The 27,829-nt window shown below is 56.8% G+C and overlaps 1 protein-coding gene across 1 annotated transcript; it reads left to right on the top strand.

Annotated features, from left to right (window-relative positions):
* Window positions 1-27,493, top strand: CLPTM1 (CLPTM1 regulator of GABA type A receptor forward trafficking). The gene is made up of 14 exons (XM_055552246.1): window positions 1-113; window positions 6,428-6,540; window positions 12,348-12,471; window positions 13,408-13,566; window positions 15,947-16,064; window positions 20,307-20,392; window positions 21,127-21,247; window positions 21,848-22,092; window positions 22,832-22,925; window positions 24,738-24,928; window positions 25,205-25,300; window positions 25,618-25,753; window positions 26,375-26,542; window positions 26,760-27,493. The coding sequence occupies exons 1-14, from the start codon at window positions 42-44 to the stop codon at window positions 27,047-27,049; spliced, it is 2,013 nt and encodes a 670-aa protein (XP_055408221.1). The 5' UTR covers window positions 1-41; the 3' UTR covers window positions 27,050-27,493.
* The last annotated feature ends 336 nt before the right edge of the window (window positions 27,494-27,829 follow it).

The following is a 27,829-nucleotide window of genomic DNA, read 5'->3' on the forward strand; positions in this document are numbered from 1 at the left end:
GGGCGGTCCTGGCGGCGGGGGCGGGGACCCGGAGCGGGAAGATGGCGGCGGCGCAGGAGGCGGACGGGGCTGGCAGCGCCGTAGTGGCGGCCGGGGGAGGCAGCTCCGGTCAGGTACGGAGGCCGAGAGGGGCCTGAGGGGTTCTTCCCCACCCGGGGGGCCTCCCACGGGGCGTGTCCTGCCTGTTTTCACAGAATCCTGTGCTCTGAGGGGTCCTTGCCCAGAGGGACCTTGAATACCGGGCCCAGGCGGGGCCGGCAGCCTGGGAGGCCGGTCAGTGCGGGGAGCGGGGCCCTGTTGCGCGCCGGGTCCCCTGCATACTCGCGCCGGGTGGCCACCAAGCTCGCTGCTCGAGCCGACGAGACAGGGGCGCGGAGGGGCGCAGACTTGTACCCAGGCTCCCTGGGTTCCCGACTCCGCGGTTCCAGGCTTCCGGACCTTCCTAGAGTGGGCTGGGGTTCACGGCGTGCTCTAGCTGTGGGCAGTGATTGATTATTTTGGAGTTTTCTAACTCTGCGGAAGTCAGGTTATCATCGTGGTGAAAGGCACGCGCTGTGGAGACTGACAGACCCATTTTACAGACAGGACTCCGAGGAACAGACTAAGGCGCTTAGAGAAGGTCACCTCGGTTAGATTTGGGATATGTTCCCTGTAGAACTTACCCGCCGTTGCTGAAGCGGGGTGGTCGAGACTGAGATGGGTTTACTTTCAGCGTATATGAGTCCTATGGGGAAATTAATCCTGGCACTGACTTTTGACCCATTGCCACTTCAGCTAAACAAGCTGTAGAACATACTAGTTCAGGCAGCCACCCTTGAGATGTTCAGGGAGTCGATGGAGTGACAGCAGAGGTTCTGTCGACCCACCCACTGGGATGTCACTGACACGTGGGAGGCAGTACAGAGAGAGGAACGCAGGTTGTGAGAAGAGAACAGATCTGAAGCTGACTCTGGGTGTGACCTTGGGCAAGTTCCTTTCCCCCTTTCATTTCTCCAGTGGTAAATGGAGGGGTTGGGCAGGAGGGCCAGCCCTGTGAGAGCCCTGCTCTCTCTTTTCCTAGCCACGAGAGTGGCTCTAACCATGTCCCTTCATCAGGGGAGTGAGAGAGAAGACAGCAGTATAAAGAAGTATAATCCTGGGGTGACAAGGGTGGTGACAAAAAAATCCATGTCAGGGACTGAGGGAACCCAGTTCAGTTCAGTTCAGTCGCTCAGTCACGTCCGACTCTTTGCAGCCCCATGAATCGCAGCACACCAGGCCTCCCTGTCCATCACCATCTCCCGGAGTTCACTCAAACTCAGGTCCATCGAGTCTGTGATGCCATCCAGCCATCTCATCCTCTGTCGTCCCCTTCTCCTCCTGCCCCCAGTCCCTCCCAGCATCAGAGTCTCTTCCAATGAGTCAACTCTTCGCATGAGGTGGCCAAAGGACTGGAGTTTCAGCTTTAGCATCATTCCTTCCAAAGAAATCCCAGGGCTGATCTCCTTTAGAATGGAGGAGGGGCAAATAATACCACCTGGGGAGGACGCGAGGGTGCGATTTGTATGACAGAGCCAACCTTCCTGGTCTGGATCTTTTCAGCATCTTCAACCAGGGCCTGGCCCCAAGGGTAGTCCTAGGAAGTGTTTGTCCCTGTCTTCAGGAGCTTCCCAGTCTCACTGAAAGAAGGCCTTTCCTTCTCTTGAGTTTCTGTTGATTGTTGCCTGGGGCAGTGTTCAGGGAGACTAGGGCTCAGTTTGCCCTGATTGATTACAGAAACCCGCCCCCCACTCCACCCCACGCAAGATCTCTTGTCCGACTTCTATCCAGAATGTTTCAAGATTTATCCCTTTGCTTTCAGGATTAAGTACAAATTCTTTGGCAGACCGAGGCGTTGCGTGATCCGCCTTTTTCCCCCTCAGACTCGACTGGGGTTTCTCAGCCTCAGCACTGTTGACATTGGGGGTTGGACAGTTCTTCGTGGTGGGCGCCGTCCTGTGTTGTATGATGTTTAGCAGCATCACTGGCCTCTACACGTGGGTGTCAGTAAGACACACGTCCCTTGCCCATTGTGACAACCAAAAACATCTCCAGATGTTGCTAAGTGTCCCCTGGAGGGAGTGGCAGGGGGAAGGAGGCAAAATTGTCCCTGCCTGAGTCCCTGGACAGGAGGAGCATCAGCCACTGTGACGCCCTTACTGTGAAACGAGGCACATGCCTCGCTCTCTCTTCCAGCCTTTGCACGTGTTTCTCCTGTCTTTACCTGACTGATCCTTATTAGTCCTGGATATCTCAGGCATTCTCTCCCCGAGGAGCCTCTCTGACCCTCTCACACTGGGTCAGGGCTCCCACTGTCCCTGGGCTGCCTGGTGCCAGCCCTTCCCACTCTGGGTTGTCACTCCGTCTCCTCCAATGGACTGGGAGCCCCTGGAGGACAGAACGGGAACTGCCTTGGTCAGCGCTGTATCCCCAGCACCGCCCAGCTCAGGAGTAAGCACGGAGCAGCCGCTCAGCACCTGTGGGATGAATGGGTCTTGAGGCAGAGGCCGGGCTGAGGTGGAATTCCCAGTGTGGATCCAGGCAGTCAAAGAGGATGCCCTGAGTTCCTCCCAGCCCCAGCCTGGTCTCAGGGCCTCCGCTGCTTCCTGGGGCCCTTCCTGGGTGTTCTGGGGATGGTGTGAGACTGGGCACATGGGTCCCAGAGCAGGAACTATGTCTTAGTCACTGCTGTGCCCTCAGCCTCTGCTGCCACCCTCGCCTGGCTCCTGGGCGGGCCCTCAGCGATCTGCCCCAGCCAGCCTGCCTCTCCTTCAGCCAGGGCCTCAGACACCAGCCCACAGCTCTAATAATCATCCCTTCAGCTGATGTGGGTTGAGTCTCCGCTGCTTGTTAGTCCCCATGCTGATACTGGGGATCGGCTGGGAACAAACAGAGGCCCTGTGCTCTTGGAGCCCATGTATTGTTGAGGACTGGGGGGTGGAGTGGAGTTAGGGACAGGGACAGTGAATAAGAGAAATAAGAGAGTGTATACAGATAAGAACACATAGAAGAAAAACATACAGTGGCTCAGGTGGTGATAAGTGCCGTGGCCAGAACTAAAGCTGGGGAGGAACATACGAAGTGAGGGTTGGGTAAGAGGGTTGTAACTTAAATACAGTGGTCTGGGAAGGGCTTTCTGAGGAGGCGACGTTTGAACAAAGATCTACTGGAGATGTGGAGGGAGTCACACAGACAGTGGGGGAAAGCCCTTCAGATGAAGAGAACAGCCAGTGCAAAGGCCCTGAAGCAGAAGAGGCCTGGGGTGACCAGGGAACAGTGGGGAGGCTGGCCTGTCTGGAACTGGTGACCGAGGGGAGGCGGGTGAGAGAAGACGGGCGTGGAGGATCGTGCCAGGCCTCAGAGGGCCACGGTGACAGCTTTGGCTTTACTGTGAGAGGAGTGGGAGCTGCGAGAGGGCTACCTTTTCACTAAGGTGTAATTTAGACACCTGTGGTCAGTGTGGAGTTCAGAAGCTGTCTGCCTTCCTGCAGCTGTGCGGTGCAGCCGCTGCCCCAGTGTGGTCTCAGAACTCTCCCTGGTGCCCTTCTGCATGTTCTCGCCTCAGCAGGGGTCCTTTTTTATGGCTCAGTAGTATTCCATTGTGCCAATCCAGCGCAGGTCACCCATCAAAAGACTCGTTTGTGGGTTGCTTCTGGCTTTATGTATAACACTGCTATGAACATTTGCATATAAACTTTTGTACGGACGCATATTCTGAATTCTCTCGGGCAGAGACCTCGGAGTGGGATTGCTGGCTTGGTTGGGAGCATACTTAGCTTTTAAGTATCTGCCGGATTTTTCAAAGCAGCAGCTCTGTGTCTCCCACCAGCAGCGTACGTCTCTTCCAGTTTCTCCACATCCTCACCAGCACTTGTGCTTGTCCCTCTTTTTGATTACAGCCATCCTAGTGATTTGGTTTCCCTTTGCATTGCCCTGGGAGGGTTTCCAGGCCAGCTTGTCCACCATCACGGGTAGGATAACAGACCTGGGAGCCAGCCAGGTGCTAAGGTGCTCAGTGTCTGACTCTGCAGCCCCGTGGCTCCTCTGTCCATGGGATTTTCTGGGAAAGAATACTAGAATGGGTTGCCATTTGCTACTCCAGGGGATCGTCCCAACCCAGGGATTGAACCCATGTCTCTTGTGTCTCATGTGCTGGCAGGTGGGTTCTTTACCACTGGCGTCACCTGGGAAGCCAGCCAGACGTGGGTTCAAATCAATATTCAAATCAAATATTGAAGTCATTCAAGCTTCCTTTTCTTGACCCGGAATCAGCTCAGACCTGCTGGAAATCTTTGCCCCCTTTTCCCAACCCCTACCCTGTGTCGCCAGGAGCAAGGCTAGCCCTGAACTCTGCATGAAGTTCTGTGCCTGTTTGACCTCCCCCGCCCCTTGGCCAAGCCTTTGCCCACACCTTTTCTCTTCCTCAGATGCCCTTCACCCAAATGGCAAAGACAGCTTCTCAGGAGGCCACCTTGACTACCCGGCTACCCCTTAGTCATCACCCCCTCTGCTTGTTTCCTCCGGAACACATCCCCGTTTACCATTGTTAATTATCCTGTTTACTTTTCTGCCGGCCTGCTTACCTCTAGACCCTGAGCTCCAGGAGGGCAGGTCCCAGAGCTGTGTGGGCAGCACCGACCCCACCGCCCAGCACTGGGCCTGGTGTTTGGGAGGTAACTTCTTTTGACACGCGAAAGAAATCTTTTCTGCCCTAAATGTATGATATTATCACAGCCTGGCCCCTGGGTCAGAGACGTGAAGTGTCAGTGAGGAGAAGCGACATGCCCAAGATTTCACAGCCGGGAACTGTGGGACCAGACTGCAGCCTGGGTCTCCTGGACTCCAGAGCCCCCACCTTTGACCCCAGGGCTGGGTGCCGCCCCCACTTCGGGAGGTGAAAGGAGAGCACTCTCACTGGTGAAGGGGACCGGAAATGGCAAGTGATGCATTTAACAAACACTGGCCTTGGCCTCGTGGCAGCCTCATCTGGCTGGGGGGTGGGGGGGCCCCTCTGTCTTCCGCTCTCGGGCATTTGCAGCTGACCGAAGGCAGAGGAGCAGTTTTGGGGTGGGAGGGAGAGAACGGGGGGGCCCAGGAACAGGTAGACTTGAGTGGCTTGGGTGTTCAGGGCAGGCCCTTAAGGCAGCATTTGTTGATTTTCCAGGTGTTTATTGAGCCCCTGCTCTCTGCCAACGCTGGGTGGGGCAGTGCTCCCACCTAAAAGCGATTGAGACAGTCCTGGTCGTGTTCTCAAAACCTGGTGGGTGAGGGGACAGCTGTCGGGAGGGAATAGGGCAGGACAGGGGAGTTAGCAGGTGCAAAGACAGGGGCAGCAAGAATTTCCCTATCTCAGGCCCTTCCACTCTGACATCATGACACTCCGCTTCTGAGCTTCCCTGTCTATCTTTGTTTCCTTTTTAAAAAATGTATTTAGCTTTGGCGGCGCCGGGTCTTGGTTGCTGCGCGCGGGCTTTCTCCAGTTGTGATGAGCAGGGACTTTTCTCCAGTTGTGGTGTGAGGGCATCTCACTGTAGTGGCTGCTCTTGTTGCAGAGCTCGGGCTCGAGGGCACTCAGGCTTTAGTTGCTCCTGGGCATGTGGCGTCTTCCAGGATCAGGGATCGAACCGGTGTCCCTTGCATTGCAGGGAGGATTCTTAACCACCGGACCAGCAGGGAAGTCCCTGAGCTTCTGTTTCTAAGTGAAGACTCTGCCTTTGGGCAGCCCTGCCAGGCCTGCCCACCCCTCTGTCACCCTGCCGTCATCCTTCCTGAGTGACCCAGACACATGGTGGCTTAGGCTCCGCGAGCCTCGTTTGCCCGCCTGCCAGGTGGAGATGTTCCTGGTTCCGGCCTCACAGGCGGTCTGAGCCATGTACAGGTCACGCACGTCCGCCTGCCTCACGCTCCGGCTGTGGTTGTGTTTCTCTGTGTCTGTCTCACTTGCTGGATCTGGAGCCCTTGGAGAGAGGGCGCCCGCCACAGGGCTGACCACGGAGGAGACATCGTGACTTGTTTGCATAGGGAAGGAGCTTTCCGATCAACCCCAGCCTTGCGCAACCTGACGCCTCCTGCGTGACCCCTTTTGCACTGTCCCCGGCGGGCATCTCGAATCCTGGGAGTGTCCTGGCCACCGGAGCACTGGCCTGTCCTTAGAGTCAGACTGTCTCTCTCACCTTCACATGTCCACCTGCTGCTTCCCTCATTGCCTCCCCTGCACCGGCCAACTGGTTATAACTTAGGGCTCAGCTCTGGCATCTACTTCTCCAGGACTACTCCCTGACTCCCAGGCTGGGCCAGGCACCCCCTCTGCGCTCCGCCTTTGCTGGGCCTCAGCACGCAGTGGCGCCTGCGACAGCCTCAGTGCATCAGGACGCGTCCTCCGTCCTCACTCTGGCCTCTGTCCCCGCAGGTGACCAGCAATGGCAGCGTCGGGAGGGACCCGCCGGCAGAGACCCAGCCCCAGAACCCACCGCCCCAGCCAGCACCCAACGCCTGGCAGGTCATCAAGGGCGTGCTATTTAGGTGAGTGGATGTGGCTTCAGTGTTGTTCACTGACAAAAGCTCAAATAAGGAAAGCATAAAGAGGGAGTCCTCTGGCAGTGCAGTGGTTAGGACTCTGCGCTTCTGCTGTCAGGGGTGGGAGTTCAGTCCCTGGTCAGGGAACTAAGAGCCCACAAGCCTCATGGTACGACCAAACAAACAAAATTTAAAGAAAAAAGAGGAAAGGAAAGAATCACTGAGAATGGCCACCATCTGTATTAATGGAGACCCTTTCTATTTGTCCATGATCCTTGAGGCTGGAAGTCTTGAGATCGAGGTGTCAGGCAGTCTCGTCCCCTCTGAGGCCTCTCCTCGGCTCGTGGCTGGCCATCTTCCTGTGCCTTCACCAGGTCTTTGCTCTGCCTGCGTGTCTGTGTCCTAATCTGCCCTTCGTGTGTGGGCAGTCTTGTGGGATTGGGGCCCACCCTGAGTAATGACCTCACTCAGCCTTAATCAGCTCTGGAAAGGCCCCGTCTGCCCATACTGGCACTGAGATACCAAGGGTTAGGGCTGCAGCATGTGAACGTGGGGTGGGGTGGGGTGCGGACACAGTTCAGCCGCAACATTTGCATTACATACAATTTAGCATTTTAACTTTTATTATTTTGGCCGCACTGCAAGGCACATGAGATCTTAGTTCCCTGACCAGGGATGGAACCCGGGCCCCCTGCATTGGAAGCCCAGTGTGATAACCTCTGGACCGCCAGGGAGGTCCCATTTAACTATCCTTAAGTGTACCATTCAATGGCATTTGGTATATTGATACTGTCGTGCAACCATCAGACCATCTATCTGCAGAACTTTGTCATCTTCCTCAAACTGAAACTCTGTGGGCTTCCCAGGTGGCTCAGTGGTAAAGAATCCGCCTGCCAGCGCCAGAGGCGCAAGAGACGTGGGTTTGTGGCTCAGACAGTAAAAGCATCTACTTGCAATGCAGGAGACCCAGATTTGATCCCTGGGTTGGGAAGATCCCCCGGAGAAGGAAATGGCAACCCACTGCAGTACTCTTGCCTGGAAAATTCCGTGGTTGGAGGAACCTCGTAGGCTACAGTCCATGGGATCGCAAAGAGTAGGACACGACTGAGCGATTTCACTTTAACTTTCTTTTCCAGTATTCTTGCCTGGAAAATTTCTTCCCATGGAGGAGCCTAGCAGGCTACAGTCCATGGGGTCACAAAGAGTTGGACAGGACTGAGCACACACACAGTCTGAAGCTCTGTACCCATGAAACACTGACTCCTGTCTCTCCTGCACCCGCTTCAGCCCCGGCCACCACCACTCTGCAGCACCTTCTGTCTCTATGGAACTGACTGCTCTGGGTGCCTTCTGTAAGCGGAGCCATACGGGCTGTCCTTGCGAACTTGGCTGGTGGTCATCCTTTTGCCTGCAGATTCGTATGACCATCCCAGGTGCCAGGAGGACAGGACCTGCCTTCTGGAAGGCCAGCATCTGACCAAGCCCTGAGGAGCCTCTGGGAGGGCGTGGGAGGTGGGGGGAGGAATCTCCCGGGTGGGTTTTTTTCATCCGTGGAGCCCCTCCCTCCTCTTCCCCATTTACTCCCTCCTATCCCCTTGTCCCCATATCCAATAGCAACTCTATGGACCATAGCCCACCAGGCTCCTCTGTCCATGGGATTCTCCAGGCAGGAACACTGGAGTGGGTTGCCGTTCCCTTCTCCAGGGGATCTTCCCAACCCAGGGATCGAACCCACATCTCTTACATCTCCTGCATTGGCAGGCGGGTTCTTTACCACTAGTGCCAACTGGGAAGGCCAGTATGGAGTTAGAATCTTCTTATCTTATATATCAGTTTCTTCTTTTCATGCTTCAGGCACCTAGGAATAAAGATTATTTTTATCTTTTCCTTCATTTTTACATAAGAGGTAGCCTATTTTACACAGTTCTGCACCTTGATTTTTCTCATTAACAATATATCTCAGAAACCTCTCCACATCAGTACATAACAGAGCTTCCTTCAGATAGGCGTTCTTCATACAGCACGGTGTAGGCTCATTTCCTTCCCTAGAACCAGGCAGCACCAAGAAGCGGTCCCGGTGGGTGCCCGGGGACCTTCTCCATCCGGAGTTCTTGGATGGGCTTCAGGCTTTGTGCTCAGGGCCTGTGAACTCTCTGAAGCATGGAGCGGGTTGTGCGAGTGGCCTTTTGGGGAGTAGAGGGTAGAGTCCATGGTTTTCAGTGCCTCCTGCGACTCCACCAGCGGTTACCTGGGGTAGGGGTGGGATGGGAGGGCGGTTTTCTATGCTTTTTTATATATTTACAACTTTTTTCTGTGAATGTATTGATAGACTGCCTGCTTGAGGTGGGAGGGAAGTCTCTTTTATTTGCTCACTCCAGTAAGTTGAAAAGCAGTAGCTGAGGCCAGCACTGGTATCCTCAGGCTGGGCCTCCTCGTCTGGGAGGCGGGGATGGTGGGCTGCATCCGTGGGCTGCATCCGAGAGGGCCCGTGATGAGCAGATGGTGCACACTGGAGGGAATTGGGGATCTGGAATCCTGCAGAAAGTTTGTCCGGCCTGCCACGTCTTAGACACAGGGGCCCAGAAGCCCAGAGTGGGTGGGCCCCCTGCAGGCCACGTACTAAGTCAGGGCAGAGCTGCCTGTGGATGTCGTTGCTCCCACACCCTCTCTTGGCATATTTACTAAAATAAGAGCCTCTCTTGGAAGTGGAGGGGGTCCCTGGAGATCCCCAGTGTCAGACCTTCCCCAGCCCTGTGCATCAGGGACCTCCTGGGGCAGCAGCGGATGGCTCAGCTGAGCCGTGGCCCCCGAGACCCCAGGGCTGTGTGCCTTGTACAGGCAGAGGCAAGTCCCTGCGCCTGATCCTGCCCTTCAGTGTGGTTTGGGGCTCAGCAGGGAGGTACCCACGCACACTAGAATTCCCTTGTAGTGTTTTTCCAGTTCAGAGTTTGTTGTATGCCTTTTTTCCTGTGATGAAAGTAGCGGTAATAGCTGACACGTCTAAAGCATTTACTGTCAGTACCAGGCTCCATTCTAGATGATGTATATATCGTGTGTGCGCATGTATATATCCGTGTATCTAATGCTTATAAATAACCCTACGTGGTAGGTAGTATTGTGGTCCCCATTTTAACTGTTGAGGAAATGGAGGCCTGGAGAGGTTGAGTCCTGCCTGAGGTCTCACAGTCAGGAAGTAGCAGAGCTGGACTTTGGATGCAGATATTGCAGCTTAGAGGCTGAGAACTTAACCTTTCTGCCACACAGCCGAACACAGTCTCTGCTACACAGTTGAACAACGTGGGGATCAGGGATGCCTATGCTGTGTATCCACGTATAGCTTATAGTTGGCCTTCTGTGCCGGCGTCTCCTCCATATTTGTGGTTCCACGTCCACAGGTTCAACCATCCATGGATTGGGTAGTTTTGTAGTATTTACTACTGAAAAAGATTTGTGTGTTCAAACCTTTGTTGTTCAACGGGCAACTGTATGGCTTTTCACACCTGTGATCAAGAAGTCCTTGTCTCATTCAGTAATTACAGAGCTGCATGTATATGAGAGACCTGAATTAACACAATAGAACTTTCCCTCCATCTCATGTACTGTTCTGGACTTGGGCAGACCAGGGTTATGCAGTGTTCTGCATCCCAGATTCCTTCCTGCTCTTTGTTCATTCCTGGATTTTGCCTTTTATCCTCGGGGCCTAAAACCGCTGCTGAGGATGCAGCCATCATGTCCACATTCTAGGAGGGAAGAAGAAATAAAGATGGGATGCTCTGTCTCTTTAAGATACTCGTATAACATAATGTTTTTACATTTTACTGGCCAGGACTTCACCATGTGTCTACACCTAGCTGAAATGCTAGACTTGTAGTCTTATTCCAAGTAGCCAAGAGGTCCAGTTAAAATTTAGGAGTTTTCTTTCTGATAGAGAAGGGGAAGATGAATATTGGGAAAAAACTAGCAGTTTTCTGTAGTTTTATTGTGGGGCTTTTATTTTGTTCATTAAAAAATATTCAAAAAGCAAAGCATAAAGAAGAAACTAAAAATCACCTCATGGTAGCCAGCATTCATCATTACTATGTTGGTGGCGATCCTCTTGCTGCGTGGGCTTCTGTCTAGTTGCAGCGAGCCGGGGCTGCTCTTCATTGCAGCACGCAGGCTTTTCATTTCGGTGGCTTCTCTTGTTGCAGAGCATGGGCTCTGGGGCTTGCTGGCTTCAGTAGTCACGGTTCCTGGGCTTTAGAGCACAGGTTTGGTTTTTGTGGCATATAGAGTTAGTTGTTCCTCAGCATGTGGGATCTTCTCAGACCAGGGATGGAACCCGTGACTCCTGCATTGGCAGGTGGAGTCTTTACCACTGAGCCACCAGGGAAACCTCTGCGCTGAATGTTTTTAAAGACAGTATTGTGTTTTGAGGCATTTTGTTCTGTTTTTGCTTACCCCCAGGTCTTCCCTATTCCCCCAAAGCAAGGGGGTCCATTTTAAAGTTGATTTGTACGTTATACTTGTCTTTGCTTTTATGATGGCATAAAGTGCATTACAGATTGTTGGGATTTTTCTTTTCTTTTTATTGCAGCAAAAAATGTTTATAACACAAAATTTACCATTTTAAACCGTTTTTAGGGGTACAGTTCTATGGCGTTAAGTACATTCACATTACTGTGCAGCCATTATTGCCAAACTTCTCCAAAACTTTTTCATCTTCCCCATCTGAAACTGTCCCCATTAGACACCAACTTGCATTTCTCTTTCCTCCAGTTCGGATTTTCCATGGGGTTTTTGCGTATATTACACAATATGGATGGGTAACTCTAATTTCCTTCCCCTCGCCTTTCTCCTTAAAAGTGTATCCTGGAAATACCTCTGCTTCATTTTCAACTCAAAGGTTGCATATTATGTTTATTCAATTTTGTAAATTGAGAAAATGACTCTAATGTATTTTTTTAACTAAGAAAAAAGAATATGTCTACACAACTATACTTTAATAAAAATGAACAAAGAGCATATATTTACATGTATTATGTATAAAAATTATACGTAAGAATATATGAAGAATATAGAGAATATATTGCTATATTAAGACTTGTAATTATATATACAAAACTAATGTTGGTATTTTCTTACTATATATGTATATTTTTTTTGGCCTTGCAACAAGGCTTGTAGGATCTTAGATCCCCAGCCAGGGATTGAACCCACACCCTCAGCAGTGAAAGCGCAGAGTGCTAACCACTGGACTGCCGGGGAATTCCCTACATAACTCCTCCAGCTAGTTTCCAACGGAGAGTTGGTCTGCGTAACCTAGCCCAGTGGTACTAAAACTAGGGACTCACGATTCCTTGCTATCTGCTGGTCCCGTTTTCAGCTGACTTGAAGTTCTGAGGTTGCTATCTGCTCGTCCCGTTTTCAGCTGACTTGAAGTTCTGAGACGTTGATCATCCAATGTCTGTGCCTCCAAAATGCTGGGATTCCAGATTCCAGGGTTCTCACGCTTTGGGATTCCAGGGGACTGGGACATGAGGTGTCCAAGTTCTGAGGTTTCGAGGGTCTGAATCCCTGCGGCCTGTGGCCACCAGACTCCCAGTGGGAGTCAGTGCCAGGCCCCCCACTGGCAGACACAAGCATCTGGGGTCTGTCCCAAGGCATGACCTTTGGGGGCATCTGGTCTTCTCAGCAGCCCTGCAACTTCCTTCTTAGGGACGCCCCCCTCCCTGATGAGACCCCCAGTCAGGCCCCAGCAGGTGCTGAGTCAGGTTAGGAGTGGCCACATTGGGAAGAAAAGGACTCACCACCTTCCCTGCTTGCCTTCTCAGGATCTTCATCATCTGGGCCATCAGCAGCTGGTTCCGCCGAGGGCCGGCCCCTCAGGACCAGGCAGGCCCCGGAGGAGCCCCTCGCGTCGCCAGCCGCAACCTGTTCCCCAAAGACACTTTAATGGTAACTGCTGGCTGGGAGGCCAGACCCGGGAGAGGAGGGGTAGGGGAGGGAGGGGGAGTGACACGGGCAGTCAGCACAGACGCCGTCCCTGGTCACAGGCAGGTCTGTGAACGGGTCTGGAGTCAAAAGACTCTAGGTTCATCTTCAGCCTATGAAACCTGAGTCACTCAAGTGACATTACGAGGAACAAAGAAATTCTTTCGGGTTTGGGCAACAGTCTTGGCTTCTCCCACGTTTGTGGTTCTCCAGAGCTCTGGGATGCCAGATTTCTCGGAATTCTGGCCAGCAGGGTTACCACCGTCCAGCTGGTCCTTATCAGGGGACTTCCAGTTTCTGGAGAGAGAAGGCCATGGGGACGTGAGAAGGGAGGGGGTTCCGATGCTGTATCTGCAGCATCCCTGGGTTCTCAATAGCTGGCCAACACTCCTGCACACCTTAACTGGGCTTTGTCCATGGGAATTCTGATGAAGAAGCCCATGAGAGGCTGAGAGGGAACATAATGCAGGGAGGTTCGGATCCTTTCTAATCCCAAATTCTAATCGGCAGACTGACCATTGTTAAGACTCAAGATGGATCCCTGGGTTGGGAAGATTCTCCTGGAGAAGGCAGTGGCAACCCACTCCAGTATTCTTGCCTGGAAAATCCCATGGACAGAGGGGCCTCGTGGGCTACAGTCCATGGGGTCGCAAAAGAGTCGGACAGGACTGAGCACGCACACCTTCCTTCTTAGACGCCATAGGCTCAGACCAGGACAGACATGGTGGGGTATGAGGAAAGAGATTTATTCTGCCAGCGGCCACGCTTCTCCTCACTAACTGTCCCCACGCCGTGTTGTTCGTATGACTGGTGACAGCCCCTCTTGCGCTCGTTCATCTGTCAGCCTTCGGGGGCTCCTGTGAGCAGCCCTGGCCGACCCCCCGCTTCCCCTCCCGACAGAACCTGCACGTGTACATCTCCGAGCACGAGCACTTTACAGACTTCAACGCCACGTCGGCGCTTTTCTGGGAGCAGCAGGACCTCGTCTACGGCGACTGGACCAGTGGCGAGAACTCCGACGGCTGCTACGAGCACTTTGCTGAGCTCGACATTCCACAGGTGGGGCGGCTTCTGGTTTCTGGCTCCGCGGCTGCTGGGCCAGCACCCAGGGCGTTGCCTTGAACCAGCTCCCAGGCCGGCAGTTGGGAGTCCGGTTCCAAGCCTGGCTCTGCCCTCAGTTCACACTCTGTTGAGCACAGGCAACTTCCCAAGGTCTCTGGGCCTCGTCCCCCCTGCCTCTCCAGGCAGATGGAGTTGGAATTGGCCTCCTACCTGCTTTCAGGGTTGTGATCTGTGTTTTAAACCAGTGAAAGATAGTAATCATCCCTGGAGGTGTCCAGTCAGGCAGCCTGGTTTGAAAAATACAGTTGGTGTTGATTAAGTGCTCACTGCATACTGGGCACCAGACTAGGCTGACTGAGGGGAACCGCCCAAGGCAGTGGGAACTTTTCTTTCCATTTGACTAATGAGGAAGATTAGGTACAGAGAGGCCACGCCCAGGGTCACACAGCCAGTGACAGTTTTGAACTCGGGCTGTCTGACTGTGAGCTCTGTGACAGCCCCAGGTGCTGATCCCACCTCCTCCAGGAAGCTCTCCCTGACACCAGGCTCAGGCAGAGCCCTCTCTGGGCTCCCCCACCCAAGCCTTGCCAATCTGGAGGGGGTGGTCACTACCTGAATACGGATCTCTTTCCGCATGGGACTGTGAACCCTGTGACGGTAAGGCCAGGACCATCTTGGTCACCGCTGTGTCCCCCGCTCTACCCGGCAGTGCGCTGGGTGCAGAGCCCGTGACTGTTGAAGCGTCCGTGAAGTTGATGGCTCTGTGAGTGTTGCCGTCTCTCTGGAGCTTCCCTCACTCATGCCTCCCCATCAGGTCTCCTCAGCCTCCTAGGGAGGAGGGGGTGTGGGTACCTCGTCTGGCTCTGGCTCGGTCTGTCAGCAGCTGGAGGTAGCGGGGCGATGCAGGCCTTCTGAGGCAGGCAGGACAGCCCAGGCCGTGGGAGGGGTGGCTCCCGCGGAGACTTCACGTCCAGCCCCTAGACCCCTCCGCAAGATCCCAGGAGGGCTGCGGGGCAGGAAGCTAGGCAGTGAGGGCTGCTCCCAAGGACTTGGAGCTCACCCTCCTTCCCAGCTTTGTGATGGGAGGGTGTCCAAGTTGTTCCTGATGTTGATTTAAGGAGGTGACTGAGCAGCGACACAGAGAAGCCAGTGCCATTGGAAGAAGAATTTACTACTTACATTTCCTGGGAGGAGGGGGCCCACCACACCGTGCAGGGCCACATGCGAAAGTGCCAGGTTTGGGCAGGAGCACTTCCAAGGGGCAAGGAGAGGCCTCGGCCGAAACCTCCCTCCATTGAGGTTTCCTGAGGAAAGGCAGGCCAGGTGGGGAAACAGCTTAGGACTGGCCAGCTTGGTCAATGTGTAGGCTCCGGGCTGGAGGGGTGGTCTCTAGTTGTCTGGTGCCTGCCCTGGGTGATTCAGTGCAGCCTGGGGTATGAGAGTCAAATAAAGGGCTTGTTGCGGGTGTGGACTTGGGCTTCTTGGTTTGCATTTTAAAGGTGTCTTCGAAAGCAGTTGTTTATTATCTCCAGGAATCAGCTAGCCCTGGGAGGAGCAGTCTCTCCACCACCAGATGTGAAAATAGCATAAAATATAAAAAACATGAAAAGAAAAAGAAATAAAAAACATGGTTAGCACAGGGGTGGACTTAAAAGACGGAAGTTGAGGACAGAGAGCGGCCAAGTGAGTCCCAGCTCCCCATGAAGGTCAGACAGAGAGGCTCCAGCGAGGCCTTGGCCGCCCAGCTTCAGTTTCTAATCTGTGTTGGGGGGAAGGGCGGGCAGGGAGGGGGCATGAGAACAGCGGTGAAGGACCCAGGGAGGACACACACGGTGAGAGGCAGGGCCCTGGGGGAGCCCACAGACTGGGTTCGGACAGATCCACTTACTCACTGCCTGTAGCCTCTCCATGTGAGCCTCAGTCACCACATCTGGAAAACGGGATAATAATATGCCCCGCTGCCTGAGGTGTACGTGCGTGTGTGGATGTGGACTCGCCGGATCGGGCAGTTGCCATTCGAAGTGTCAGAGCAGGGTCTGACCTTCATTGTTTTACTGTTTAATGAATTCGGGCCGCTGGTGTTTATTGAGCCCGTCCTCTGGGCTCGAGTGACTGTGCTCAGTGACCCCAAGTACTCCTTACGCGCCTGCTGTGCCCTCCGTGCTGACCATCTGTGTCCTGCAAATGGGCCCTGAGGCTCGGTGAGCCACACAGCTATTGTGTGCTGGAGCCCGGTTTTGAATTGGAGTCTTAACTCCAGCGTCTGGCCTGAACCCCTCAGCTACACTGCCCGCCCTGAGCACTCAGGACATGGGGGTATGGGTGGGCATCATCAGGGGCGTCACTGTCTCCTTGTCCCCATGCACCCACCTTGCAGAGTGTCCAGCAGAACGGCTCCATCTACATCCACGTCTACTTCACCAAGAGTGGCTTCCACCCAGACCCTCGGCAGAAGGCGCTGTACCGCCGGCTCGCCACAGTCCACATGTCTCGGAGTAAGTTCCTCTGCGCCCTGGAGTCCGGCTGGTATGGCTGGACTCGAACCCCACGTACCCTACTTGTCTCTGGACACCCATGGACAGGCAGGAGAAGAATCTGCTTAGAGCAGGTGGAGAAAGGGCCTTTGGAGGGGGAGGAGTTGGTGTTCACAGAAGGAGAGGGTGGGCCGGCTGTGCATAGTGCCGGGCCTGGCAGACCAGAGGGTCCAGAGTAGTCTGTGGGCAAATGCTAGCTGGATCGAGTGAGCAGAGGGAAACTGGAAGGCCCTTGGCCGTCGGTTGCATCCAGTGTGATCTCCAGTCATCCACGTCAGCTGCTCCTGGAACGAGTGCTGCACAGTGGGCGTCTGGGGCCTCCCTTGGGGCCGGGCTAGGCTTCCGGGCTGCGGGTTTGGGTGCGTCCTGCATGGCTGTACTCCAAGCCTCTGTCCCCCCGCACCCCCAACACACGCCTCTGTGTGGGGCTGCTCTTGATGAGGCAGGCTGGTGGGGCCACGTCAGTGGACTGGCCGCATTCTCAGCCTGCTGGCCGTCCACCAAATGCCAGGTGCACCCCCCGAGAAGCTTGATCTGGTGAGCAAACCCCGGGACTGCCAGTGGCCCCCAGAAGCCCCGGCTCAGAACTGTGGCCATTTACACAGCCTGGTACTGAAACTAAGCTGCTCTGCCCACGGCCTCTTCTTAAAATTTTTTTTTGTTTTAAATCTTGTTACGAGCACATGGTTTAAAACTCAAGTAAATTCAACCAGACAGCAAAACCCATCCGTCTCCTGCCCACCCCCTCTCAGGCTCCCCCAGTTTCCACTCCCCACTGGCAGCTGCTCTAGCTGTTTCTGCTCCTTAATCTCCAAGGCTCCCAGTAACAAGGCGATGCTGTAATTTTTGGATTTTTCTGTTCTAGACATTGTCTCTTGATTTCCTACTCTGGAAGAGGACATCTCAACTCAGGAACGTAATTTGATTAGATTCAAATTCAACATTCAAATGATCTTGAGTTTGTGGCTCTTCCTCCCATCTAAACCACACAGTGTCTGTGTTTATTTTCCCTTCCTAGTCTAACTTCTTTTCTGTGAGGTTAATAATTATTGGCATTCTTTCATCTGCTCTTTGTCTTTTGTCCTTGAGTCCACTGTCTCCTAATGGGCAGTCATGGGGCTCTCTCGACACACTTGAGTTTCAGCAGATCTAGAGAACAGACCCCCTGCCTTCCACCCCTCAAAGCCCCCATCCCTTCATGTAAACGCTGTGTGGCCCTTGCTGTGATTCTGTCGTGCCTGTGGACTTGGTTAAGATCCCTCCAGCTGTTTTGCGTGGGACAGCGACAAATGCACTTTAATTTGCGTGGTTAGGTCTTTCCCTACTTCTCTGGGTATAAAAATAACCCAAAGGATGAGAATATTTTTGTGATCGTCTACACTGGATGAAACAAAAAACTAGTGACTCTGTCAGTTCTCAGAGTTGAGTCGGAAAAGTCCCCGAGTGTGCTGAGCACTGTTCTGACTAAGCAGGTGTGCCTGTGGACCGTGTTCTGCAGGCTGTTCTACCTGGCTGGCTGGCGGGCTTCGGTGGCGCGTGTCCTTGAAGATGTGGGCTGAAGGGGTGTGGTCTGCAGCCCCCGCCCCCCCCAAATGTGTCCCTGCAAGTCTGGTCACACGTGCCTGATGCCTGAGAGGTTCCCTCGAATGTGACCCCGGTGGGCAGCTGCTCACCTGTCCAGTTACCCCCAGCAGCCCTGCTCAGTGCCAGCGTCCTCTGTGGTTTCGTCTTTGGTGAATGTGATCTGTGGCACTGTGTGGCTAGGTCATGTTCACGGTCAGTGTGACAGATATTGGTGCACTCTGCAAAGTAGAGCCTGCAGCCTGTGAACCTGAGAAACCGCCGGGGTCACCAGGCTTGCCTCACAGCTGGGCCCTCTTAGAGCAGGGGCTCGGAGGGACATGCCAGCCCACTCCAGGGCATAGGACGAGAGTGTGGGACCGGAATAGCCCCCTCCCCAAAGGACCAGCAATCGGGACTCGCTGAGTGCTGTCCCGTAGAGATACAGCGCCCGCCACAGAGCTCATTTTAAGTTATCTAGTGCCCACATTAAAAAAAAAGATGGAAAAATGATTGTCAGTAATAATTTTATTGAGGTCAGTGTGTTGTCATTTCAGCGTGTAATCAGTACAAGAAATGAACAGTATGTCTTAGTCTTCTTTTTCCTGCGCTCCGTTTCAAAGTCCAGTGTGTGTTATGCACTCATAACACATCTCCATTTCAGCGAGCCACATTGTCGGTGCTCAGGGTGTAGTTCTAGAAGCTTTAACTCCTAAAAACGGGAGCTTCTTTCACCCTTCGGAAGGCAGTTCCATCTCATATCATAATCCCCTCTGATGCCACCAAGTTGCAGCATGTTCTCCACCCGAGTGGAGAAGCCTTTCTTCCCTGGGGCCGGCCCTCCCTCCCCCAGGTGTGGAGCATGTCCAGTGACCGTGACAGTGACATGATCAGTGGAGCACGCCCCCTGGGTTCATTCCCCAAGACGTCCACCCTTGGGCGTTTCCTGCCTACCCCCAACAAGTGGGGCCTAGGTCTCAAATGCCTTCCCCGTTAGTAATAATAGAAATGCTGGGATGATATTCATGGGGACGATAGGAGCAGCTGTTCCTGGGCTGAGACCCTCAGTCATTTGCCAGAAGAGTTTCTGAGCGTGAGCTCGTTCATAGACTCCAGAAGCCCCCAGTTCTGAGCGGGTGGGAGGGATCTGGACCCTGTGGCATGTGTCAGTGTGACTGTGCCGGGACACTCTGCTTGGCTGTGCTCTGTAGAGCAGAGAGCCACCTCCCAGTGGTCCTGCCCAGAAAAGGCGAAATTTATCCCCATTGTCAAGAGTGGGGACCGAGGCCCAAGGAGGTGACATAGCTTATCAATGGCCCCCAGCTTGTGGGAGACAGAGCCAGGGTGTGACCCCAGGGGCCCCCAATTTTGGCTAGCTCCCTCTCCCAATTCCCCATGTCTCCCTAGCCCCTGAGGGCAGGATGAAGTCTCAGACAGGCCGTATGAGGTCCCAACATAAGGAGGAGCTGAACAGTTACCCAGCCGAGGAGGAGGTGGGGCGACAGAGTGTAAACAAGCACCAGCCCTGTCTGTCTGGCGTGTTTGGGCAGGGTTGGGGGCAGGGTGGCAGGGAGCCCATGGCTGACCTGGCATCCACAGGAGGAAGTGAGGTCCATTCCTGCCCAGGGACTCAGCCCCACAGTACTTTCCACATTGGCGGTGCTTGGCCTTCTCCAGCACTGTCGCGGCCCACCTGTTTACATTTGTCAGCCCCTCTGCTCGTCACTGTGGGCCCAGCCTAGAGTGGGGGATATACTAGAGTCCAGGGTGGGCCGAACCCCACAGTTCGTAGACTGGTTGAAGGGACAGACAGCAGACGAGTAAGCTGGTGCACAGGTGACCAGTGGGTGGTGATGGGCTGCTGTGAAGGAAACAGAAACGGCGAGGAGCAGGCCTGGGCAGTCTCCTTCAGTGGAGGGGGCAGAGGGCCATGTAAGCAGGGGCTGGAAGGGGAGAAGGAGCCAACCGGGAAGATTCCCACCCTGATGGGTCCCTGCCAGGGAGATGCAGCAGCTCGTCTGAAGGCCCAGGGTCAGCACATCTGAGGAGAAGGAAGTGGGGTGGGTGAGGGAGGGAGGTGGCGCAGGCTGAGCGTCAAAGGGGCCATGGTGAGCCTCTCAGGGGCCTTGCCCAGGACAGCCCTCTAGGGTTCTGAGGCAGAAGGATGATGCGATTGCATACTGGGTCACAAAGAATCTGGCTTTCCTGGGCAGAGGGATCTTAGGGAGCAAGAGTGGCCACCAGGAGGCCAGTACTGAGGTGACTCTGGTCAGCCAGGAGGGGGTGCTGTGGCTGGCCTGGAGGGGTACCCAGGAGGGGAGGCAGTAGTAAGGTGTTTGGCATGTGCTGGAGGGCACGTCCACCCAGGGTGGGCTGATGGAACGGACGCAGCAAATTGTGGAGAGGGAAGACAGGACAATTTGGTGGATGCTACTGTGACTATAAAGATGGGGACCCCGAGGCCAGCTAAGATGTGGAAGGCAGTACAGGCTCTCTGGTTGCTTCTGTTCTCGGTTGGTGGGCGGAAGAGTGGGAACCGGCAGCCAGGTGAGCAGCCGTCAGTGGGTGGAGGTCTGGGGCCTGGGTCCCCTGAGTGCCAGCCCATCTCAATGTCCACCCCTTTCCCGGCCTCCCTGCCTGCAGTGATCAACAAATACAAGCGCCGGCGGTTTCAGAAAACCAAGAACCTGTTGACGGGAGAGACAGAAGCTGACCCAGAAATGATCAAGGTAAACACGAGCAGAGCCTGGGGGCGCCATCCGGACCCGGGTTCCCAGCTCAGCAGGCAGCCCAGGGGAGTCATCTCCTGCACCACCCCTGAGCCCCTGGGGGAGCCTTTATGTCTCTGAGCCTCAGTTTCCCTCACTGGAAGCAGAGTCAGGATGCAGTTAGCTCTCAGGGAGCGGGGAGCTCCAGGCGAGGCTCCAGCCGACCTCTGGCAGTGGCGGGCGGGCCCTCTGCTCAGTGTACACAGACCCACCCAGAAGCCTCTCACCAGCCCGCTGGGTGGGTCCCGGCACAGGCAGACTGGCCCGAGGTGTCACAGCCAGGAGGTGGCAGGGCCGCGATGCACACCCAAGTTGCCGGGCCCAGAGCCCAGGGTCGGCCCGGCACAGAGGAGGCAGTGGTGATACTGTGGCTCTGGAAAGAACACTCCCCGTCAGCCCAGGATGTGAACTGGCCCCAAGAGTCTCCCTCTCCACAAGGTGGTTCCAGGTGGGAGGGTGGCCCCTGAGCATGGAGGCTGCACTCCACGGCCTGGCATGCTGTCCCATCCAGGTGGGCAGACCTGCGTGTTGTGCTCCAGCGGGTGGCTGGGGACAGCCAGGGCAGTGGGGTCTAGAGGCCGGCCCTCGGCCAGCGGTCGCTGTGGTGGTTGCTCTTTGCCGTTGTGATGGTCACGGGAGTCCTCTGGAGGAAGCGAGCAGCTGCCTGAGGCCCCCCACCTCCTGTCTTCCCTCAGAGGGCTGAGGACTATGGGCCCGTGGAGGTGATCTCCCACTGGCACCCCAACATCACCATCAACATCGTGGACGATCACACGCCGTGGGTGAAGGGCAGCGTGCCACCTCCCCTAGACCAGTGTGAGTCCCGCCTGCTCAGGCTCCTGACAGGCCATTTCCTCATCTCCTGGCCCCACGCCCCCACCCCTGTATTCCCTGTCATCTCCAACTAGGTGTCCCCCTTCCTAAGCTTCCCGCCCCACCCTCTAGACACTCCCCTTTCTCTCCCTCCGGCACCCCGATGACCCCAGTGCTGACCACCGTGTGCCCAAACCGGTCTCATCTGCCCCACGAGCTTTCTTCGGAAGGTGTGCACTGTTGCCAACCTTGGAAATGGAGGCAGCATCACTTAGGAAGCCAGATTTCTGACTCTTACAAAATCGCGACACGCGGTGGCCCTTGGGGCAGCCAGAGTCGAGCTGAGCTGCACCTGTCCTTCCAGCTGGGGCCTGCCCAGCCTGCCCTTAGCGTGCCCCCCTGAGGTCATGCAGTCTTTCCACTCCTTGGCACAGCCCAGAAATGTCCCCTGTCCTCCAGTGTCTGTCGAGGGGGCCCCATTGGGTCCCTGCAAACATCTGAATTTGACCCCTTTGTCCTCGGAGGCTGGAATCGCCCCACCCCTGTGGGTGCCTGTGGCCTCCGGCCCGGGCTGAGCAGTACCCTCGCCCCTCGTGTCTGCAGATGTGAAGTTCGACGCCGTGAGTGGTGACTACTACCCCATCATCTACTTCAACGACTACTGGAACCTGCAGAAGGACTACTACCCCATCAACGAGAGCCTGGCCAGCCTGCCGCTTCGCGTCTCCTTCTGCCCGCTGTCGCTCTGGCGCTGGCAGCTCTACGCCGCCCAGAGCGCCAAGTCGCCATGGAACTTCCTGGGTGACGAGCTGTATGAGCAGTCAGATGAGGAGCAGGACTCGGTGAAGGTGCGGCAGGGGTGGGGCCTTCCCTGGCTGCAGGAGGGGAAGGGGAAGTGGACCGCGCTGCTGGCCTGGGGGCTGCTGGCCGGTGCTGTCCTGCCCACAGTTTCACAACCTCTCAGGGCCCCTCCCCGTGGGGGGCAGGAAGTAGGCATTCGGCCTCTGGCCCTGGCTGACACTGGGGGTCCTGCCTCTGAGGCTTCCGTGGCCATCTTTGCCTTGGCTTTTCTGTTTGCCGGGGCCGGCCCTCTGGGTCTAGACCTGCCCCTTCTGCCCCACGGCCTGCTGCCCTGCCTCTGGGCTCCGACTCGAGGCCTCTGCTCGCTTGCCCTGTGTCCTTGAGCAGCATCCTTCTCTGCCCGCCTCTGGCATGTTGGGTCTTGGCTGCGCTTGCCTGGGGCCGTCTCTGGTGTTGGGTTTCTGTCCCTCACTCCGACTCTCTCAGTTATTACTCTGCCTGCCCCCATCGCTGTCCCCCCGTCTCTCTTCTGTCCCCATTTTTCCCCCTCCCTCTCCGTGCATCCCTCGCCCACCCCCTCTGTGCCCATCTGCCCATTTCTGACCTGCTCTCCTCCTGGCCAGCACGCCCCCTCCCCAGAAGCCCCAGGGTCAGGTCTGTGGGAATATCATCAGGCTCTCCCGGGGCCAGAGGAAGGAGAGACAGGCTGGCTAACGGGGAGGCGCTGCAGTCAGCCCCAGCCGGGGCCCGGCGATGCTCACGGCCATCTCCCCACCCCCGCCCCAGGTCGCCCTCCTGGAGACCAACCCCTACCTGCTAGCGCTCACCATCATCGTGTCCATCGTCCACAGTGTCTTTGAGTTTCTGGCCTTCAAGAATGGTAGGGATGGGCCCTGTGAGAGGCCATGGGGGACTAGGGGAATGGGGGTGTGTGTGGGAGGGTAGGGTACACTCCCTCCGTCTTCCTCTCAGGCCTTCTCCCTGCATGGGGCCCGCCAGCCCCACTCTCCAGAGGCCTAGGGAGCGGCCAGCAACTCCCAGCCTAGAAACTACCGGCCGCAGGGCGTGGCACAGGGGGAGGGGCAGGCCCGCTGTTCTGGCAAAGGTCTGGTCGGCACCGCCAGGAAGCAGGGCCGGGGAACTCCGAGGCTGGGAGCAGGGAAGCCCCACAGCTGCTCCCGCTGCCCTGCCCGGCAGGCTGCCCATTGGGGGAGACCCCTCGGGGGGAGCGGACAGGGCCCACCTGAGTGGGAAAGTGACAGCCATGTCCCCAGAGGGCCCCAAGGTGCCAGAGGCCAACAGGGGTGATGGCCATATTTGAGGGGCCCTGGCCACCTGCCAGGCACTGTGGGGGCACCCTCGCCAGTGAGCTCATGGAAGCCCCGCAGCCAGAGCCCAGGAGGCAGCATCATTACCCCACGTTTACGGATCAGAGAGGTTGGTTCCTTGCCCATGGTCATACAGCTCCCAAGTGGCCCAGCCAGGACTTGGATCCAGGAGCCCGCTCCAGCTCCCGCTTCATATTCCTGGCCCTGCTGGCTACTTCTTCCTTCCCTGGAGAACCCTGGTCTGAAGGAGGCCTGGCCCTCAGCAGCTTCTGAAAGTGGCAGTAGTAATGAGTACTATTAATATTATTATTAAGAGGGCATGGCTGAGATTGAGTTACTTTCTGGAGAATTGTAACATCAAAACCCAACAGTAAATGGTGCTGACTCCAGTAGGGAGGAGTCTGTTAGCCGAGGTGGATGCTGGTCCAGGCATCAACTTGCAGACGCTCCTGCTGACTGCAAGCTGGGTCCCTCAGGGTCCCTCTTTGCCTAAGCAGAAATGAAGGCACAGGGGAGGGAGTCACTTGCCCAAGGTCACAGCAAGGGTGTGAAGGGTGCCTCTGGTCTGAAGCGTAACTCGGATCCATGCACCCCCGCCAGAACCCCTGTGCGTCTTTGGACACATTCTTCCTAGTTAGGATTGGGTGGGGGAGGTCCTATGAGGGTCTGATGGTCTAACAAGAGATGCATGAGTCTGTTGGGTGTGCTGGGGCTCTGGAGTCAGATTCTGCCGTGATCCTTGGGTCCATGGGGCCCGCAGGGGGACTGAGCTGGGCCCCACGGAGGGTGGCGGGGGTCCAGGGGGGACACAGGAAGGAGCTTCCATTGGAGAGCAGAGCCAGTGGTCCTTGTGCACGCCCCACGCGTGGTGCCGGCAGGTTCCTTCAAGGCTTTGGGGCCGTGGGCCGAGAGAGTACGTGTGCTGGATTTTCCCACCCAGCGGAGGCGCCACAGCGCCAGGGTGGACAGCTCAGGTCTGGTGTCACACAGACCCAGCTTCCGTGTAGATTCTGCCAGGCCAGGCTGTGTGGCCTTAGGGATGCCGCAGCCCTGAGCACTGAGTGCATGAGGAGCCCCGGAGCATGGCCGCTGTCTCACCATCACTGCCCATCTAGGGGCTGACCCTCGTTGGGGTGAGGGGTGTCCAACCTGAGGACTGCAGAGATCCTGCCTGCCTGGGGCTTCGGCGGCACCCACAGAGCTGACTCTTAGGGGAAACGGGAGTCGTGTACCCCCTTCCCCCTTGGCAGACCCACTGCCGTCCCGGGAGTCTGAGGAGGTCAGGGCTTGAGGGAGCTGCAGGAGGGCCCAGGCGGCTCCTCACCTCCTGGCTCCTCACCTCCCCCGCCCCTTCCCGTGCACAGATATCCAGTTCTGGAACAGCCGGCAGTCCCTGGAGGGCCTGTCCGTGCGCTCCGTCTTCTTTGGCGTCTTCCAGTCCTTCGTGGTCCTGCTCTACATCCTGGACAACGAGACCAACTTCGTGGTCCAGGTCAGCGTCTTCATTGGGGTCCTCATCGACCTCTGGAAGATCACCAAGGTCATGGATGTCCGGGTAAGGCCGGGCTGCTACACTGCAGCGGGAGCCCCCCAAGGTTGGGAGCGGGGTCGCACGGCCCAGCCAGACCCTGGAGCTGGCCCCGGGGGATTCCCAGTGCCTGCCGCACTCCCAAGACCAAGGGGATTTTCGCACCAGGGGATTTTTCGGGTCACACATGGGGCAGGGGAACTGGGAGCAGTGGGGAAGGTCAGGGGCTGGAGCTGGCTCGGGGGTGGGGGGAGGGCGGGAGCCAGCACTGCAGCTGGCCGCAGCCTCCCTGCTTGTCTGCAGCTGGACCGGGAGCACAAGGTGGCAGGGCTCTTGCCCCGCCCCACCTTCCAGGACAAGTCCACATACGTTGAGTCCTCCACCAAAGTGTATGACGACGTGAGTGTCCCCCTTCCCAGCCGGCCCCAGGGGGGATCTCCAGGTACCCGCTCGCTCCTGGGGGCCCCGGCTCTGCACAGTGGGGGGCTGGGATGTCTGCCTGTCGGCCGACAGCCCCTTGCTTTAGGGCTTGTGTCATTCCCTCCAGTGTCCTCTGTCTGCCACATCGACTTCCTGGCTGAGTCGAGTTCCCAGGGCCACCTGGAAATTCCCCCAGGCTGGCCTGCCAAACCAGGTGTGGGTGGGTGGAGGCGAGGAGCCAGGCTGCCAGGTGGGGCCCAAGGAGCCACATCCCAGCCCCACCCTGTGCCCTGCAGATGGCGTTCCGGTACCTGTCCTGGATCCTCTTCCCGCTGCTGGGCTGCTATGCCGTCTACAGCCTCCTGTACCTGGAGCACAAGGGCTGGTACTCCTGGGTGCTCAGCATGCTCTACGGCTTCCTGCTGACCTTTGGTGAGCAGGCCCCGGGTGCACAGCCCCCATGGTGTCTGGGCAGGTATCCAGCCACGGCTCTCAACCCCGTGTTGGGGCCTTGACAGTGAGCAAATCGGCCTGGCCTTGCCCTCCCCACACTTGAGGTCCAGTGTGGGGAGACTCACACAACCCCAGACAGGGATACTTTGGGGTGGTCAGGGATGGCACATGGGCAGCTTCAAAGCGCTGCCCAGTCTGATTTGGGGGTCAGAGAGGGCTTCCAGGAAGCCCTGGACAGTGCATTTTGGTTGTCATCCCCAGGGGAACTGACAGAGTGAACAGGCAGACGGTCAGCAGGTGATGAGTGGTATGAAGGAGTCATAGTGAGGGGGCATTGAAGCTGGTGGGGGGACCTCTGAGGAGATGACACGTAAACTAAGGCCTGAAAGATGCCTAGGAGGGAACCATGCAAAGATCTGGTGACAGCAGGCAGAGCAAGTGCAAAGGCCCTGAGGTAGGATGTGCCGGGCTGTGGAAGTAGCAAGGAGGCCAATGTGGCTGGAGCCGAGTGAGGAAGGCACAGAGGCCAGAAATGCAGTTGGGGTGGAGGGTCAGGATCCCCTTTTCCTCTGCTCACGGGTGCCCCTCCTCACCCCACAGGCTTCATCACCATGACGCCCCAGCTCTTCATCAACTACAAGCTCAAGTCTGTGGCCCACCTGCCCTGGCGCATGCTCACCTACAAGGCCCTCAACACCTTCATTGATGACCTTTTTGCCTTTGTCATCAAGATGCCTGTTATGTACCGGATCGGCTGCCTGCGGGACGGTGAGGCCCGGTGGGTGGGTGGGTGGGTGGGTTGGCTGGCAGCTCCCCCGCAGGCTCTCACCAGAGCTGGGCATGGGCGGGGCCCTGTCTGAGGGAGGGGCCCCGGCATGGGTGCTCAGCCCACTCAGGGCAGGACGACTCCTCCACCCGCCACATGCTGGGGGCCGGGTGGGCCCTGCCTCCGTCCCTCACGCCACCCCCCCCGCCCCTCCCCCAGATGTGGTCTTCTTCATCTACCTCTACCAACGGTGGATCTACCGCGTCGACCCCACGCGGGTGAACGAGTTTGGCATGAGCGGCGAGGCCCCAACTGCAGCTGCCCCCGTGGTCGAGGCCCCGCCAGCAGCAGGGGCCCTCTCATCTGCCCCCAGCCCCGCCACAACCACCGAGGCCGCCGGGGAGGAGGCCTCTACACCCCCACCCTCCCAGGCCCCCCAGGGGCCCAGCTCTGCCAGTGAGCCCCAGGAAGCCCCTCCAAAGCCAGCAGAGGACAAAAAAAGGGATTAGTCACTCCTGGTTCTCCTCCGCCCAGGCTCCTGGTGACCACCACCCCGCCGCCCTGGCCCCTCGCCACCCCATCCCCGTTGCCCTTTCCCTGGACAGATCGGGCCGGGGCGGCGGGAGGCCCCCCACGGCCGGGGCCCAGCGTGAGGCGTAGGGGCCGGGGCAGGCCAGGGCCCATCATTTGTGGAGGTGCCGTCCGTCTGTTCCTCTGTGTTTCTAGCCATCGCGCCCCGCCAGCCTAGCACCATTGGGAATCATGGTGAAGCCGATGTGGCACTGCCGAGGGGGTGGGCCAGGTGGGGGAGGGGCCAGGGGCCCATGGAGGGACGCCCACGGCCGTCCGTCATCTTGTCCCTCGATCCCCCACCAACCCCCCTCCTCCCAGACCGCCGCCCTTTAACACAGTCTGGATTTAATAAATTCATATGGGTGTTTAACTTAAACTCAGCAGAGCCCCCACCTCGTGCCTTCCTTCCTCTGCCACCCTAGGGAGCAGGTATGGGTGGCTCTCCTGAGCATATACAGGAATGCTCTAGGCCAGGCCCCTTTCTCATCCTGCTCCCCCTCCCAGAGGGTTCCAGAACTGTCCCATCTCACAGACGGGAAGTTGCCTGCCGTGACCTCACTGCACCAGCACTCTTAGCCACAGAGCTATGTCAGAACCTCACCTGTGCCTCCGATTATCTCCTGGCCTCAGGCAGCCTGGCAGGGCAGGAGGGCACACCTACCACCCCAAGAGTCGAGTCTGCCTCCCTCAGTCCATGGTCCTGGGACCCTGGCTGC

Source organism: Bubalus kerabau, chromosome 17, assembly GCF_029407905.1.
Source record: "Bubalus kerabau isolate K-KA32 ecotype Philippines breed swamp buffalo chromosome 17, PCC_UOA_SB_1v2, whole genome shotgun sequence".
NCBI classification, from domain to species: Eukaryota; Metazoa; Chordata; class Mammalia; order Artiodactyla; family Bovidae; genus Bubalus; species Bubalus kerabau.

Coding starts and splice junctions, on each gene's coding strand:
- CLPTM1 (XM_055552246.1), top strand. CDS start 42: ATGGCGGCGGCGCAGGAGGCGGACGGGGCTGGCAGCGCCGTAGTGGCG. Junction 6,541..12,347: donor ATCAAGGGCGTGCTATTTAG/GTGAGTGGATGT, acceptor TTGCCTTCTCAG/GATCTTCATCATCTGGGCCA. Junction 16,065..20,306: donor CACAGTCCACATGTCTCGGA/GTAAGTTCCTCT, acceptor CCCTGCCTGCAG/TGATCAACAAATACAAGCGC.